Source organism: Salvelinus fontinalis, chromosome 21 (genome assembly GCF_029448725.1).
Source record: "Salvelinus fontinalis isolate EN_2023a chromosome 21, ASM2944872v1, whole genome shotgun sequence".
Lineage (NCBI taxonomy): Eukaryota > Metazoa > Chordata > Actinopteri > Salmoniformes > Salmonidae > Salvelinus > Salvelinus fontinalis.
The window spans coordinates 14,993,808-15,011,411 of record NC_074685.1 but is presented as its reverse complement, the minus strand read 5'-3'; the positions used below and the strand labels follow the sequence as shown (position 1 = coordinate 15,011,411).

Below are 17,604 nucleotides of genomic sequence, written 5' to 3'. Positions count from 1 at the left end.
GTGTGTGTGTGTGTGTGTGTGTGTGTGTGTGTATCCCACATCTGTTGCTGATTTTAGGGACAATATAGGATGAAACACAATAAGCTAACAATCCTTTGCATGAACTGCCTACGTTATTCCGCATATTATTTGTTAATTATGGAAATGAAGATACGCAGGGTTTTTAAAATACAGTACCAGTCAAAGTTTGGACACAACTACTCATTGAAGGGTTTTTCTTTATTTTGACTATTTCTACGTTGTAGAATAATAGTGAAGACATCAAAACTATGAAATAACACATATGGAATCATGTAGTAATCAAAAAAGTGTATTTGATATTTTACAAAGTAGTCACCCTTTGCCTTGATTACAGCTTTGCACACTCTTGGCATTCCCTCAACCAGCTTCATGAGGCATGCTTTTCCAACAGTCTTGAAGGAGTTCCCACATATGCTGAGCACTTGTTGGCTGCTTTTCCTTCACTCCGCTGTCCAACTCATCCCAAACCATCTCAATTAGGTTGAGGTCAGGGGATTGTGGAGGCCAGGTCATCTGATGCAGCACCATCACTCTCCTTATTGGTCAAATAGCCCTTAGGAGGTGTGTTTTGGGTCATTGTCCTGTTGAAAAACAAATGATAGTCCCACTAAGCACAAATCAGATGGGATGGCGTATCGCTGCAGAAAGCTGTGGTAGACATGCTGGTTAAGTGTGCCTTGAATTCTAATTAAATCACAGACAGTGTTACCAGCAAAGCACCCCCACACCATCACTCCTCCTCCATGCTTCACGATGGAAACCACACATGCAGAGATCATCTGTTCACCTACTCTGCGTCTCACAAAGACACAGCGGTTGGCACCAAAAATCCAAAATTTGGACTCATCTGACCAAAGGACAGATTTCCACCGGTTTAATGTCCATTGCTCAGGTTTCTTGGCCCAAGCAAGTCTCTTCTTCTTATTAGTGTCCTTTAGTAGTGGTTTCTTTGCAGCAATTCGACCATGAAGGCCTGATTCACGCAGTCTCCTCTGAACAGTTGATGTTGAGATGTGTCTGTTACTTGAACTCTGTGAAGCATTTATTTGGGCTGCAATCTGAGGTACAGTTAACTGTAATGAACTTATGCTCTGCAGCAGAGGTAACACTGCCTTTACTGTGGTGGTCCTCATGAGAGCCAGTTTCATCATAACGCTTGATGTTTTTATGACTGCACTTGAAGAAACTTTCAAAGTTCTTGAAATGTTCCGGATTGACTGACATTCATGTCTTAAAGTAATGATGGACTGTCGTTTCTCTTTGCTTATTTGAGCTGTTCTTGCCATAATATGGACTTGGTCGTTTACCAAATAGGGCTGTCTTCTGTATACCAACTCCTACCTTGTCACAACACAACTGATTGGCCCAAAACGCATTAAGAAGGAAAGAAATTCCACAAATGAACTTTTAACAAGGCACACCTATTAATTGAAATGCATTCCAGGTGACTACCTCATGAAGCTGGTTTAGAGAATACCAAGAGTGTGCAAAGCTGTCATCAAGGCAAAGGGTGTCAACTTTTTTGGTTACTACATGATTCCATATGTGTTATTTAATAGTTTTGATGTCTTCACTATTATTCAACAATGTAGAAAATAGTAAAAATTAAGAAAAACCCTTGAATGAGTAGGTGTGCCCAAACTTTTGAGTGTTACTGTATATAAATATATATTTACAGAAATATGTGGGGGATTGGAAATGATGCAGACTACATTGATGGAAGCTACAATATATCTGCAATAGTTAAGCTGATCTACCCCCCCCCCCCCCCCCAAAAAAAAAATGTTTTTAATAATAATCAATTGGCCTAGCTAGTTTCCCTACTTATAAGGACAAATTGAGTTACTTAACTTTCTCCACTTTCCAATCAGTCACTTCATTATTTATAGGTTAGTGTTAGAGGTCTGTATTAGTCGGATGCTACATTCCACATCACGCACGGTTGATCTTTTGTGTGTGTGTGTGTGTATCGGGGGCACCCATGACTTGTTTTTAGAACACATTGGATTGAGTCTTTGTTTTAATAACTGCCCAACACCCACATGGCCTCCCTCCCTCCCTCGCTCCATCCTTCACCTAACAGCTATTGAACCCTTTAAAGAACCATTGTTGGTTCCAGGTAGAAACCTTTTGGTTCCACGTAGAACTCTTTTGGGTTCCAAAAAGAGTTCTACCTGGAACCAAAAATTGTTCTTCTATGAGGACAGCCATTTGGCTGTTTTTTTTCATTCAAGTTCCACATTATTTTTGGCTTCTCTAGTTACCTGCTGGTGTTGATGTATACATCTGTGTCTAGTACAGTTTCTACAGGCATAGTGCTAGTATCCTCTGATTTATACTTTTACTCTTATGTACCAGCCACTAACTAGCCTACTATATATAGCCTTGGCACCTTCAGAATACCCTCTCCCTGCTATTCTACTTAGATACACTCAAAGCTTAAACTGTCCTAATAATCCCACCCAGTATTTATCATGTGGCCAGACCATCATATGCTTCTTCGTATAGTATCTAGTGATTTATGAGTTATTGGTCATGCATGGTAATATTTTCCCAGAAGCAGAGTGAGAGAGAGAGAGAGAGAAAGTCGCTTTCTCTCTTCTCAATAAAGACCCATCACATGTCGCTGTCTGTCTGTTGCTCTCTCTCTCACACACTCTCTTTTGCTCTCTCTCTCTCTCTCTCCTTCCCTCCCTCCCTCCCTCCCTCCCTGTCTCATGCCAGCCAAGAGGCTTTTGCCGTCACTCACAGGGATGCTGGCCCAAGTTGATTCCAATGCTTCCAACAGTTGTGTCCTTTGGCTGGATGTCCTTTGGGTGTTGGACCATTCTTGATATACACAGGAAACTGTTGAGCGTGAAAATCCCAGCAGCGCTGCAGTTCTTGACACAAACTGGTGCGCCTGGCACGTACTACCATACCCCGTTCAAAGGCACTTAAATCTTTTGTCTTGCCCATTCACCCTCTGAATGGCACACATACACAATCCATGTCTCAGTTATCTCAAGACTTAAAAATCCTTCTTTAACCTGTCTCCTCCCCTTCATCTACACTGATTGAAGTGGATTTAACATCAATAAGGGATCATAGCTTTCACCTGGATTCACCTGGTCAGTCTATGTCATGGAAAGAGACAGTGTTCATGTTTTGAATACTCAGTGAATATATAAGTCTGTAACGTCTATGTTTTAAATGTATGGAAATTGTAAAGTATTTTTGCCTGTAACGTCTTTTTTGTTAAGTGCCGGACCCCAGGAAGACTGTCACCATTGGCATCAGGCTAATGGGGTTCCTAATAAAAATCATAAATCAAATCATAAATCGTAAATCTCTCAATCTTTCCCCTCTCTCTCCCTTTTCTCTCCCTATCTCTCCTTCCCTCTCTCGCTCCCTCTCTCTCCTTCACTCTCTCTCCTTCCCCCTCTCTTTCTCTCTCCCTCACTCTTTCTCCCTCTCTCTCTCCTTCCCTCTCCTTCCCTCTCTCTCTCGCTCCCTCTCTTTCCTTCCTTCTCTCTCTCTCTCCTTCCCTCCTTCCCTCTTTTGCCTTCCCTCTCTCTCCCTCTCTCTCTTCTTCCCTCGCTCTCTCTCCCTCTCTCTCCTTCCCTCTCTCTCTCCCTCTCTTTCCTTCCCCCTCTCCTCCCTCTCTCTCTCCCCCCCTCTCTCTATCTCTACCTCTCTCCTTCCTTCTCTACTTCTCTCCCCCCTCCCTGCTTCTCATCTTTCTGCAGTACAGTGTGTCCATGGTGAGCCTGTGTAAAGTAGAGAAATGTTCTCTCCTCTCATATGCCAATGACATCACTCCTCCACTGCCCACATGTTTAGACTGGCACTCATTCGAAAGCCACCTTTCATGTTGTGTGTGTGTGTCAAATGAAACTATCAAGTCAAACTCAATCACACATTACTGTCAAACCTGCCTCATGAGCTAGGGAGTTTTTAAGGTAAAGCACAAAAGCACTTCAATTCCTCATATGTGGTCAAAAACATATACAGTGCCTTCAGAAATTATTTACACCCCTTGACTTTTTCCACATTTTGTTTTGTTACAACCTGAGATGTTGTGTCACTGATCTACACACAATACGCCATAATGTTGAAGTGGAATTACGTTTTTAGAAATGTTTACAAATCAATTAAAAATTAAAAGCTAAAATGCCTTGAGTCAATAAGTATTCAACCCTTTTGCTATGGCAAGTTACATAATAAGTTGCATGAACTCACTCTGTGTGCAATAATAGTGTTTAACATTATTTTTAAATGACTACCTCATCTCTGTACCCCACACATACACATACAATTAGGTCTGAGCACAGATTCAAGCTCAAAGAACAGGGAGGTTTTCCAATGTTTTAAAAAGCACACTTTTGGTAGATGGGTAAAAAAACAGACATTGAACATCTCTTTGAGCATGCTGCAGTTATTAATTACACTTTGGATGGTGTATCAAAACAACCAGTCACTACAAAGATACAGGCACCCTTCCTAACTCAGTTGCTGGAGAGGAAGGAAACCACTCAGGGATTTCACCATGAGGCCAATGGTGATTTTGAGATAACTGAGGATGGATCAACAACATTGTAGTTAATCCACAATACTAACATAAATGACAGAGTGAAAAGAAGGAAGCCTGTACAGAATAAAAACAGAATAAAGGCATCCTGTTTTCAATAAGGCACTAAACTAATACTGCAAAATATGTGGCAGAGAAATTAACTTTTTGTCCTGAAAACAAAAGCATTATGTTTGGGGCAAATCCAACACAACACATCACTGAGTACCACCCTTCATATTTTCAAGCATGGTGGTGGCTTAATCATGTTATGGGTATGCTTGTCATCGGCAAGGACTAGGGAGTTTTTTAAGATAAAAATAAATGGAATAGAGCTAAGCACAGACAAAATCCTAGAGGAAAACTTGGTTCAGTCTGCTTTCCAACAGACACTGAGAGATGAATTCTCCTTTCACCAGAACAATTACCTAAAACACAAGGCCAAATATACACTGGAGTTGCTTACCAAGACGACATTGGATGTTCCTGAGTGTCCTAGTTACAGTTTTGACTTAAATCAGCTTGAAAATCTATGGCAAGACACAAAAATGGCTGTCTAGCAATGATCAACAACCAACTTTACAGCACTTGAAGAATGTTTTAAGAATAATGGGCAAGTGTTGTACAATCCAGGTGTGCAAAGCTCTTAGATAATTACCCAGAAAAACTCACAGCTGTAATCACAGCCAAAGTCTCAGGGGGTTGAATACTTATCTAATCAAGATATATTAGTCTTTTATTTACCATAAATGTTGAAAAAAAGTTTTCTTACACTTTGCCATTACAGAGTATTTTGTATAGATCGCTGACAAAAAAAATACAATTAAATCCATTTTAATCTCACTTTGTAACATAACAAAATGTGGAAAAAGTCAAGGGGTGTAAATAATTTCTGAAGGCACTGTATTTTATAATGCTGTTCTCACCACCTGCGGGATTTTGAATGCTTCTTTTTATCAATCTGTTATATTGTGTTTTTCTATTGTGTTGTTGATCCAGGTTGATCCGTGCCACAAAGCCTTCAGAACACACAGTCATTCTGGCCATTGTGCCACAGACGTAAGTATACATCGTAATTGATTGATGGCGTTTATTTGCCCTTCAAGAGGATTTTTTCCCTCAACTCACAACTCAAGTTACATACACAAACACCAAACAACAGTAAACAAACACATATGTTTCCTCATTGATGATGATAATGTCATACACGTGTGTGTGTTCTATAATGATATGTGGTGTATATCGTATGTGGGCTGATGATGATAATATCATAGTGTGTGCTGTTTATGCTGTTCTTTCTCTATAGGCCTTTAGATCAGGAGGAGCCGTCTGTTCGTCCTCTCATCTGCGCTGGATTCAGCAGAGTATGTACTCTTCTCCTTATATGTTCCCTTCTTCCTCCTTATATGTTCTCTATGTACTACAGGAGGAAAAGAGGACATGCCTTTATATGGCATGACATCTGCCACCACCAACTCCTCTGTGACTCTGTAAAGTGAACTCAGCCAGGCAACTTAAAACACTCAGCATGCTATCCTATCATCCATCTGCTGAATCAGTCAGTCAGTCAGCTGGCTCATCTTATAAACACATGCAGTGTTTACCTACTGTACTGTACTGTACTGTACAGCAGGTCACAGTTCTCATCACGTGCCCTACCTCCAAGCTTTTTAGGGTGAAAGGCCTCAGAGCGCAGAACCCAGGCAGAGATCACATCCGCAGACTACACACTGTACAGTACACTATGTTGCTCATGTTTCTCTCTCTCTCTCTCTCTCTATCTATCTCTCTGGTCAGAGGTATGTAGAGAACATTAGTGTCTCTGCCTGCTATAACGAATTGCTCCAGATAGAACATGGAGAGGTGCGCTGCCAGTTCAAACTCAGGTACATTGGTCCTCACACACACACACGTTAAGTTCTTCTATCCTCGTATCCTCGTTTTCCATTCAAAATCCTATTTTCCCTAACACCTAACCCTAACCCTAATTCTAACCCTAACACTAATTGTAACCCTAACCCTAAACCTAACCCTTAAGATTAAAATAGTCATTGTCCTCGTGGGGACTTAGGAAATATCCCCAGGAGGGAGAACTTTCCTTGTTTTATTATTATTATTTATTATTATTATTATTTTATTACACACCCACACACACACACACACATAGTATAATTAAACAGATATACCTCTCTTCTCTCCCTCAGGGCGTGTAACTCAGTCTTCACTGCTCTGGACCACTGTCAGGAGGCTGTGGAGATCACCAGCGAAGACCATGTGATACAGGTACACAAACACACACAAATACACAGTCATTCAGCCACACTGAAACACAATGTATCTCTTGACATTTATGGGTTGTTTAGGTATTCTGTGAAATAAACAAACAAGAAAAACAAATCATTCTTATCCATCTCGCTCCCTCGCCCCCAGTATGTGAACCCAGCATTTGAGCACATGATGGGATACCATAAAGGAGAGTTAATAGGGAAAGAGCTGACAGAACTCCCCAAGAGTGACAAGAACCGAGCAGATCTTCTAGACACCATCAACACCTGCATCAAGAAAGGAAAGGTGAGCTTCTGACACTGAGCCACAGTGGAGGTGAGAAATCCTGAGAGAGACGCAAAACCTCAACACCTGGTTGAAGAACCATCCATCCATTCTTTATATTTGTCTAATGTTTTCTGTCCAGTTGTCTGACTGTCATTTCTTCGTTGTATGAATGTTATATTGTTGTCTGACTGTACGTTCCGACTATGTTGTCTCTAGGAGTGGCAGGGGATCTACTACGCCAGGAGGAAGTCAGGTGACAGCATACAGCAGCACGTCAAGATTACGCCTGTGATTGGCCAGGGAGGGTAAGTCACTGACATCACTTCCTCTATAAGGGGCCAGGCATCTTAACTTTATTGCACTGGGGACTGGCAGGCTATTGTATGGTCTTCCACCTTGGATTGATAACTGCTTGTGCAACTGGTAGTTACACAAATGTAACCGATGTGAAATGGCTATCTAGTTAGCGGTGGTGCGTGCTAATAGCCTTTCAATCGGTGACGTTACTTGCTCTGAGACCTTGAAGTAGTGGTTCCCCTTGCTCTGCAAGGGCCGTGGCTTTTGTGGAGCGATGGGTAACGATGCTTCTTGGGTGACTGTTGTCGATGTGTGCAGAGGGTCCCTGGTTCGCGCCTGGGTCAGGGCGAGGGGACGGACTAAAGTTATATTGTTACATTGGTGCCGTGACCCGGATCACTGGTTGCTGCGGAAAAGGAGGAGGTCGAAAGGGGGGTGAGTGTAACCGATGTGAAATGGCTATCTAGTTAGCGGTGGTGCGCGCTAATAGCCTTTCAATCGGTGACGTTACTTGCTCTGAGACCTTGAAGTAGTGGTTCCCCTTGCTCTGCAAAGCCGCGGCTTTTGTGAAGTGATGGGTAACGATGCTTCGTGGGTGACTGTTGTCGATGTGTGCAGAGGGTCCCTGGTTCGCGGTCGGGGCGAGGGGACGGACTAAAGTTATACTGTTACACAAAGATGGTTCCCAATCTAATATGCTTTGCTTTCCATCTCTTTACAGTAAAATCCGCCATTTTGTCTCCATCAAGAGGCCCCACAGTGACAACAACAAACAGGTGAGCAGGCATGGAAGTTATTTTTATGTTTCATGTAATGAGAGCAGTCATGGTGGTCTTAATGATTTGATAGTTACATGATCTATTCTTCAACTGTACTTACATAAGATAAATGAATACCCTGTCAATCAAAAAACATTTATTGTTTGCCCCTTTTTTTCTGTCAAGTATCACATAACTCCAGTATGATGTAACTCGTATGGCCTCAAGGTGTTGTTGATCAATGGCAGCTCTATTCTGTATGGAAGGCATGTGGTGTCTGCTTTGTTTGCCAGAATTGTAGCTTCATGGTAAATATGTGGCCTCAAGTGGTTCAGAGACAGCCCTGTGCTAGCCATGGGAAGACCACTTGTCTTCTACTGTATGATGAATAGTCATACAAGACCTTTTATTTCATGTACAGTATGTTCCGTGCTGAAAAAAACTGTGTAGACCAGCCTAAATTTCAAGCTGGCCCATGCTGGTCCATGATGGTCTATGCTGTTCATACTGGTCGGACCAGCATGGTCTAGCTGGTTAGGCTGGCCGACCAGCTGGTCAAGCTGGTGATGCTGGTGACCAGCTCATGCTGGTATGTTGGTGACAAATTTATGCTGGTGATGCTGTTATGCTGTTATGCTGTTGACCAGTTTATGCTGGTGATGCTGGTATGCTGTTATGCTGTTGACCAGTTTATGCTGGTGATGCTGTTATGCTGGTGACAAATTTATGATGGTGATGCTGGTATGCTGTTATGCTGGTGACCAGTTTATGCTGGTGATGCTGGTATGCTGGTGATGCTGGTATGCTGTTATGCTGGTGACCAGTTTATGCTGGTGATGCTGTTATGCTGGTGACAAATTTATGATGGTGATGCTGGTATGCTGTTATGCTGGTGACCAGTTTATGCTGGTGATGCTGTTATGCTGGTGACCAGTTTATGCTGGTGATGCTGTTATGCTGGTGACCAGTTTATGCTGGTGATGCTGTTATACTGGCGACCAAGCTGGTCTATGCTGGTCCAGAATGGTCTAGCTCAGGGGTCTTCAACCTTTTCTGGTCCAGGGACCCCCTCCCAGGCAAACAGGCGATCCAGGAACCCCCCATCATACATTAGCAAAAAAATACACCGTCTTGTCTTATCATCAGGTGAATGATAATGGCAAGGAGAAGTAATCAACATTTGAAAATGAATAGACTTGGTAGATCGTTTTTCATTATTTTGACCACCCCACATTATAATTGGAAGAGGAAGTGTAAATTCTAACATAGCCTATTAGCTAGAAAGTTAACTCCAAACACATTTTTGAGAAGAGCAGCTGTTTAGCTGGTAAACAACAGTTAGCCATGTGTTGGAAAAAATGTATGTCCAAGTCAAGAAAGCTCAACGACACATGCCGCACTGGTAGCCTATTCACAGGTGATTTTTCAAAGTCTATGTCAGATTAAAAAAACTGTGTAGACCAGGCTAAATTTCAAGCTGGTCTTTTGTGAGTCACTCCAGTGAGTGTAATTTGCTCGATATTAGGAGTTGAGAAATAAAGGTGACATCATTAGAAATAAGATTCTCATCTTTTATACTGTATTATATTATATATTCATAATAAAACACTTCTTTATATATATATATATTTCTGCGGACCACCTGCAATACTAGGCTCCGCGGACCCCTTGTTGAATACCCCTGGTCAAGCTGGTCATCCAAGCCCATCATTATCATATTTCCCAGCATGCACTAATGCCTTTTTTTGGGAGGAGTTTCAATATATTTTTTGTTTGTTGTGTTTTTGCATGAACATTGATTGATTAATTAATCTTATGCTACACAAAGTTAATAACATATTTTCTTCTAAACTAATCCAATCTGTTTGTTGGACTTTACTGAATTACTGAAATGGTTGTTCCAGTTCAATTGATTTGTCAGAAGTGACAAATTCCCTGACATTGGACATTGAATATTAGTTATATTTTCTCGCCGTCCAAATTTTCAAAAAATTGTCCTCTATCTTTCGTTTCTGGAATATCCAATGCTCCCTGATTGTCTAGCTGTCATAGTGAGCTGGACACAGTGAAGAAATGGTATTCATGTAGGTCCATTATTATTTCTACACAGTTTCAAGTACATTGAGTCTGTAAAAAAAAGTATATATACTGTATATAAACTCAGCAAAAACAGAAACGTCCCTTTTTCAGGACCCTGTCTTTCAAAGATAATTTGTAAAAATCCAAGTAACTTCACAGATCTTTATTGTAAAGGGTTTAAACACTGTTTCCCATGCGTGTTCAATGAACCATAAACAATTAATGAACATGCACATGTGGAACGGTCGTTAAGACACTAACAGCTTACAGACGGTAGGCAATTAAGGTCACAGTTATGAAAACGCAGGACATTAAAGAGGCCTTTCTACTGACTCTGAAAAACACCAAAAGAAAGATGCCCAGGGTCCCTGCTCATTTGCATGAATGTACCTTAGGCATGCTGCAAGGAGGCATGAGGACTGCAGATGGGTCATCAGGGCAATAAATTGCAATGTCCGTACTGTGAGACGCCTAAGACAGCGCTACAGGGAGACAGGACGGACAGCTGATTGTCCTTGCAGTGGCAGACCACGTGTACAAACACCTGCACAGGATCGGTACATCCGAACATCACACCTGCGGGACAGGTACAGGATGGCATCAACAACTGCCCGAGTTACACCAGGAACGCACAATCCCTCCATCAGTGCTCAGACTGTCCACAATAGGCTGAGAGAGGCTGGACTGAGGTCTTGTACGCCTGTTGTAAGGCAGGTCCTCACCAGACATCACCGGCAACAATGTCGCCTATGGGCACAAACCCACCGTCGCTGGACCAGACAGGACTGGCAAAAAGTGCTCTTCACTGACGAGTCGCGGTTTTGTCTCACAAACAGGGGTGATGGTCGGATTCGCGTTTATCGTCGAAGGAATGAGCATTACTGTACACCGAGGCCTGTATTCTGGAGCGGGATCGATTTGGAGGTGGAATGTCCATCATGGTCTGGGGCGGTGTGTCACAGCATCATCGGATTGAGCTTGTTGTCATTGTCCTCCCTCATGTGGTACCCTTCCTGCAGGCTCATCCTGGCATGACAACAGGACAATGCCACCAGCCATACTGCTCGTCCTGTGCGTGATTTCCTGCAAGACAGGAATGTCAGTGTTCTGCCATGGCCAGCGAAGACCCCGGATCTCAATCCCATTGAGCACATCTGGGACCTGTTGGATCGGAGGGTCAGGGCTTGGGCCATCCCCCACAGAAATGTCCGGGAACTTGCAGGTGCCTTGGTGGAAGAGTGGGGTAACATCTCACAGCAAGAACTGGCAAATCTCGTGCAGTCCATGAGGAGGAGATGCACTGCAGTACTTAATGCAGCTGCTGGCCACACCAGATATTGACTGTTACTTTTGATTTTATTATCACATTTCTGTTAGTCACGTCAGTGGAACTTGTTCAGTTTATGTCTCAGTTGTTGAGTCTTGTTATGTTCATACAAATATTTACACATGTTAAGTTTGTTGAAAATAAACATAGTTGACAGTGAGAGGACATTTCTTTTTTGGCAAGTGTGTTTGTATGCAGTTCCAGTCAAAATTTTGGACACAACCAATTCATTCAAGGGTTTTTCTTTATTTTACTATTTTCTACATTGTAGAATAATAGTGGATACATCAAAGCTATGAAATAACACATAAATATATAAACAGTGCATAGGAGGTTGGTGGCACCTTAATCGAGGAGAACAGTATCGTGCTATTGGCTGGAGCGGAATAAGTGGAATGGTATCAAATACATCAAACACATGTAAACCATTTGCACCGTTCTGGCCATTGTTATGAGCCGTTCTCCCCTCAACAGCCTCCTGTGATACAGTGCCTTCAGAAAGTATTCATAACCCTTAAATTATTCCTCATTTTGTTGTGTTACAGCCTGAATTCCAAATGGGTTAAACATATATATATTCTCACCCATCTACACACAATACCCAATAATGACAAAGTGAAAACATGTTTTATTAATTTATAAAAAATATATTGAAAATTAAATACAGATATATCTCATTTACATAAGTATTCACACCCCTGAGTCAATACTTTGTGTAAGCACCTTTGGCATCGATTACAGCTGTGAGTCTTTCTGGGTAAGTCTCTAAGTGCTTTCCACACCTGGATTGTGCAACATTTGCCCATTCATCTTTTCAACATTCTGCAAGCTCTGTCATTGCTAGATAACAATTTTCAAGTCTTGCCATAGATTTTCAATTATATTTAAGTCAAAACTGTAACTCGGCCACTTAGGAACATCTTTGTGGTAAGCAACTCCATAGTAGATTTGGCCTTGTGTTTTAAGTTTTTGTCCGGCTGAAAGGTGAATTAATCTCCCAGTGTCTGGTGGAAAGCAGACTGAACCAGGTTCTCCCTCTAGGATTTTGCCTGTGCTTAGCTCCATTCTATTTATTTTTTATTCTGAAAAACTCCCAAGTTCTTAACGATTACAAGCATACCCATACCCTGATGCAGCCACCACTATGCTTGAAAATATGGAGAGTGGTACTCAGTAAGGTGTTGTATTGGATTTGCCCCAATCATAACACTTTGTATTCAAGACAAAAAGTTAATTGCTGCACCACTTATTTGCAATATTACCTTAGTGCCTTGTTACAAACAGGATGCGTGGTTTGGAATATTTTTTCTTTCTTTTCACTCTGTCAATTAGCTTAGTAGTGTGGAGTAACTACAATGCTGTTGATCCATCCTCAGTTTTCTCCTATCACAGCCATTTAACTCTGTAACTGGTTTAAATTAGTTACTTTCCTCTCCGGCAACTGAGTTAGGAAGGACGCCTTGTCAGGATCCGGTTACGAACTCGGGTCTCCGGTGTGAGAAACAGTCACTTAGTAAACTGAGCCACTAATAGTCGGCAGAACCCAGAAGATGAGGCAGACACAGCAGTACTAGAGACGGTGATTTAATAAAGGAAAAAGGAAAAGATCTTCAGGCAAAAAAATTTTTTATCCACAACGTCAAAAGTAATTCCAAGAGAAAAAATGTATATCCTCCAAGACACAAGGAAAATCCACAAAGTGGTAAGAACAGCAGGGAAAAAACACACCTCAAAAGAATAATAAAAAATAAACAAGAACAAAACCAGAGTACCTCAAGAAAATCCAACTAGAGAAACAAATGTTCACAGCATGGCTGGGGCTGGGTGCTAACATACAAACACAGAGCAAAGAACTGAGGAACACTAAGGGTTTAAATACTTTCAAGGGAAATGAGGCACAGGTGCAAATAATAACTGGAACAAGGGAAAAAACAAAAGGGTCAAAAAGGCACAATGGGGGCATCTAGTGACCAAAACCTGAACAATCCTGGTGACTGGGTGTATTGATACACCATCCAAAGTGTAATTAATAACTACACCATGCTCAAAGGGATATTCAATGTCTGCTTTTTTTTCTTTCCTTCTACCAGTGGGTACCCATCTTTGCAAGGCATTGGAAAACCTCCCAGGTCTTTGTGGTTGAATCTGTGTTTGAAATTCACTGCTCGAATGAGGGACCTTATAGATAATTCTATGTGTGGGGTATAGATATGAGGTAGTCATTCAAAAATGATGTAAAACACTATTATTGCAAACAGAGTGAGTATGCGCAACTTAGAAATTTTTGTTATTTAGTATTTTATTAGGATCCCCATTAGCTGTTGCAAAAGGAGCAGCTACTCATCCTGAGGTCCACACAAAACATGACAGAAATTGACAAAACAGCTCAAGGACAGAACTACATACTTTGTTTTTAAAGGCACATGTAGCCTACATATCAATGCATACACGCAAACAATCTATTATGTGACTTGTTAAGGACATTTTTACTCCTGAACTTATTCAGGCTTGCCATAACAAAATGATTGAAAACTGTACTTGACCCAAGACATTTCAGATTTTCAGGTTTTATTCATTTGTAAAAAAATTTTTTTTAAATATGACATTATGGGTTATTGTGTGTGGGCCAGTGACAAAAAACTAAATTTAATCAATTTTAAATTCAAGCTGTAACACAATTTTCTTTTTGAAAAAGTCATCGGGTGTAAATACTTTCTGAAGGCTCTGTATATATATTTTTCATTTTTTTACTCAAACCACCCACGGGCCGGATTGGACCCCCCGGCCGTATTTTTTAAACCCCTGATTTAGGTAATTTAACCCTGGCAGTCATTCTGAATGCAGATTGTGGGTAAATATAACTTCAAATTATTAGATATTCCCACTCTGGCTGGATTCCAATAGGAATTAAACATCACTTTACAAGCCAGCATAATGTGACTTGCAGGCCTGATGTAGCCACTGTATTAGGGAAAATTTAGGCCCTCAAAGTAAGGCTTATGATATACAGTGAGCACCATAATTCATTGGACAGTGACAATTTTTGTTGTTGTTTTGGTTCTGTACTCTTGCACTTTAAGTTTGAAAGGATACAATGACAATGAGGGTGAAGTGCAGACTGTCAGCTTTAATTTGAGGGTATTTTCATACATATCGGATGAACCGTTTAGAAATTATAGAAGCTTTTGTACACAGTCCCCCCCATTTTCGGGCATCAAAAAACATTGGACAGTTTAGCATAATGTAGAATAAAGTAATCATTGTTAATATTTGGTCGCATATCCTTTGCATGCAATGACTGCTTGAAGTCTGCGATGCATCGACATCACCAGACGCTGGGTATCTTCCCTGGTGATGCTCTGCCAGGCCTGTACTGCAGCCATCTTCAGTTCCTGCTTGTTTCTGGGACTTATTGCCTTCAGTCTCCTCTTCAGCATGTAAAATACATGTTCAATTGGATTCAGATCCAGTGATTGACTCGGCCAGTCATGGATTTTCCACTTTTTGGCCATCAAAAACCCCTTCGTTGCTCTAGCAGTATGTTTAGGGTCATTGTTTTGCTGCATGATGAAGTGCCGTCCAATGAGTTTGGAGGCATTTGGTTTTATCTGAGCAGATAAAATATTTTTGTAGACTTCAGAATTCATTGTTCTACTTCTGTCTGCAGTCACATCATCGATGAAGACAAGTGAGCCTGTTCCACTGGCAGCCATACAGGCCCAAGTCATAACACCCCCTCCACCATGTTCCACTGGCAGCCATACAGGCCCAAACCATAACACCCCCTCCACCATGTTCCACTGGCAGCCATACAGGCCCAAGCCATAACACCCCCTCCACCATGTTTCACTGGCAGCCATACAGGCCCAAGCCATAACACCCCCTCCACCATGTTCCACTGGCAGCCATACAGGCCCAAGCCATAACACCCCCTCCACCATGTTCCACTGGCAGCCATACAGGCCCAAGCCATAACACCCCCTCCACCATGTTTCACTGGCAGCCATACAGGCCCAAGCCATAACACCCCCTCCACCATGTTTCACTGGCAGCCATACAGGCCCAAGCCATAACACCCCTCCACCATGTTTCACTGGCAGCCATACAGGCCCAAGCCATAACACCCCCTCCACCATGTTTCACTGGCAGCCATACAGGCCCAAGCCATAACACCCCCTCCACCATGTTTCACGGATGAGGTGGTATGCTTTGGATCATGGACATGTCTTTTTTTTCCTCTTTCCATCACTCTGGTACATGTTAATCTGTGTCTCATCTGTCCACAATACTTTTCCCCAGAACTCTTGGAGCTCTTTTAGGTGCTTTTTTAGCAAACTGTAATCTCGCCTTTCTGTTCTTCAGGCTTATCAATGGTTTGCATCTTGTAGTGTACCCTCTGTAGTCCTGCTGGTGTAGTCTTCTACGTATGGTAGACTTTGACTCATCTACACCTGCATCCAGGAGAGTGTTTCTGATCTGTTGGGCTGTTGTCAGGGGGGGTTTACTTCACCATAGAGAGTATTCTCCGGTCATCCACTACAGTGGTCTTCCTCAGTCTACCGGGTCTTTTGACATAATTGAGTTCACCGGTTGTTTTCTTCTTGTTAATGATAAACCAAACTGTTGACTTGGGCATGCCCAGGGTTTTTGTAATGTTCCTGATTGATTGATTTTCATTTCTGAGCCTTATGGCGGCCAGCTTCATTTCCATCAACACTGCTGTCTTCCTCATGTTGTCACACCACAACAACAACCTCCAAAAACAATAGCAAAGTCTAGAATCAATACTATTCATCAACAGCTCTCCTGCATTCACTAATGACACAAATGAATACACCTGCCTAACGACACACATCTGTGAAGCCAATTCAACAAATACTTGTAGTACCTTAAAATGGGGGAACATGTACAAAAGCTGCTGTCATTTCTAAACGGTTCATCTGATATGTATGAAAGAAATGGTCACTCTCCAATGAATTATGGTGCTCACTATATGTAATGGACTGTCTTAAATAATAAAGCACTTTGATGCTGGTATGCTGGTCACCAGTCTCCAAACACATACTGGTATGCTGGTCACCAGTGTACAAACACATACTGGTATGCTGGTCACCAGTGTACAAACACATACTGGTATGCTGGTCACCAGTGTACAAACACATACTGGTATGCTGGTCACCAGTGTACAAAACATAGTGAAGGGTTGTCACCAGCAAAAACATAGGGAAGGAACCAGTAAAAACACAGTGAAGGCGGGTGACCAGCATGGCAAGCCTATGCTGGTCAATTCTGTTTTCTTTCAGCAGGGTTGGCCCCCAGGGTTCTATACCAGTGCGACAGACAACACTATGCTATGTGGTAAACATTGATTGTCCACTCTACTCTGTATGTACAGTGCCATGTAAAAAGTTGTCTGCTGTCTGTGGACCTACTCTAAGTTGCTTTGGCATTTATGGCATCTGTAGTCTACAGTGGCCTGTTTGTTTTGGCTTGCCTAGGAGCAGGTGTGTGGTTCTCAGTAGGATTCCAGGCTAACAGCTAGTGTTCATGCTAAGTTAGTGCTAAGCTATAGGCGCCGCCAAAGCTATTAATACCTACAGCACAAACTAGCTGCACTCTGACAGACACTACCCTAAGCTAGCTAGCTGCTGCTGCCTTTCATCTGAGTCAAAGCCCAGCTATCACTGTCCTGTTCGATCTCTTGACTCCTAGCCTTGGAAATCTCAGCGTTGTTGCTGGTTCCTGTGTGTGACAGAATTCCTGATGCTATCTGTATAACTTTATACAGTTTAAAATACATTTTGAATAAATAGAAGTAGAAATTAAGTGAGGTGCTAAGTACTGCTGACTAACGGAAAGTCAACTTTGGGAAAGTGCTGAAAGAGGCACACCCCTCTCCTCTTCATTGCAGTGTGATTTATGACATTCGACTATCAGTCCTTACAGTACCTTTTCTCATTTACAGTCCTTGTGGCCAACTGTTGTCAAGACAGCAATGTTGTAGGCTACTGTTTCTGTCT

The 17,604-nt window shown here is 42.0% G+C and overlaps 1 protein-coding gene across 1 annotated transcript in view; it reads left to right on the top strand.

Moving 5' to 3' along the window:
* LOC129818298 (high affinity cAMP-specific and IBMX-insensitive 3',5'-cyclic phosphodiesterase 8B-like) overlaps window positions 1–17,604 on the top strand; it is a 59,505-nt gene that overhangs the window by 15,669 nt on the left and 26,232 nt on the right. The window contains exons 4-10 of the mRNA XM_055874045.1: window positions 5,570–5,629; window positions 5,877–5,934; window positions 6,368–6,456; window positions 6,775–6,853; window positions 7,001–7,141; window positions 7,340–7,428; window positions 8,142–8,196. Of these exons, the coding sequence (XP_055730020.1) occupies window positions 5,570–5,629; window positions 5,877–5,934; window positions 6,368–6,456; window positions 6,775–6,853; window positions 7,001–7,141; window positions 7,340–7,428; window positions 8,142–8,196 (571 nt within the window). The remainder of the gene's footprint in view (window positions 1–5,569; window positions 5,630–5,876; window positions 5,935–6,367; window positions 6,457–6,774; window positions 6,854–7,000; window positions 7,142–7,339; window positions 7,429–8,141; window positions 8,197–17,604) is intronic.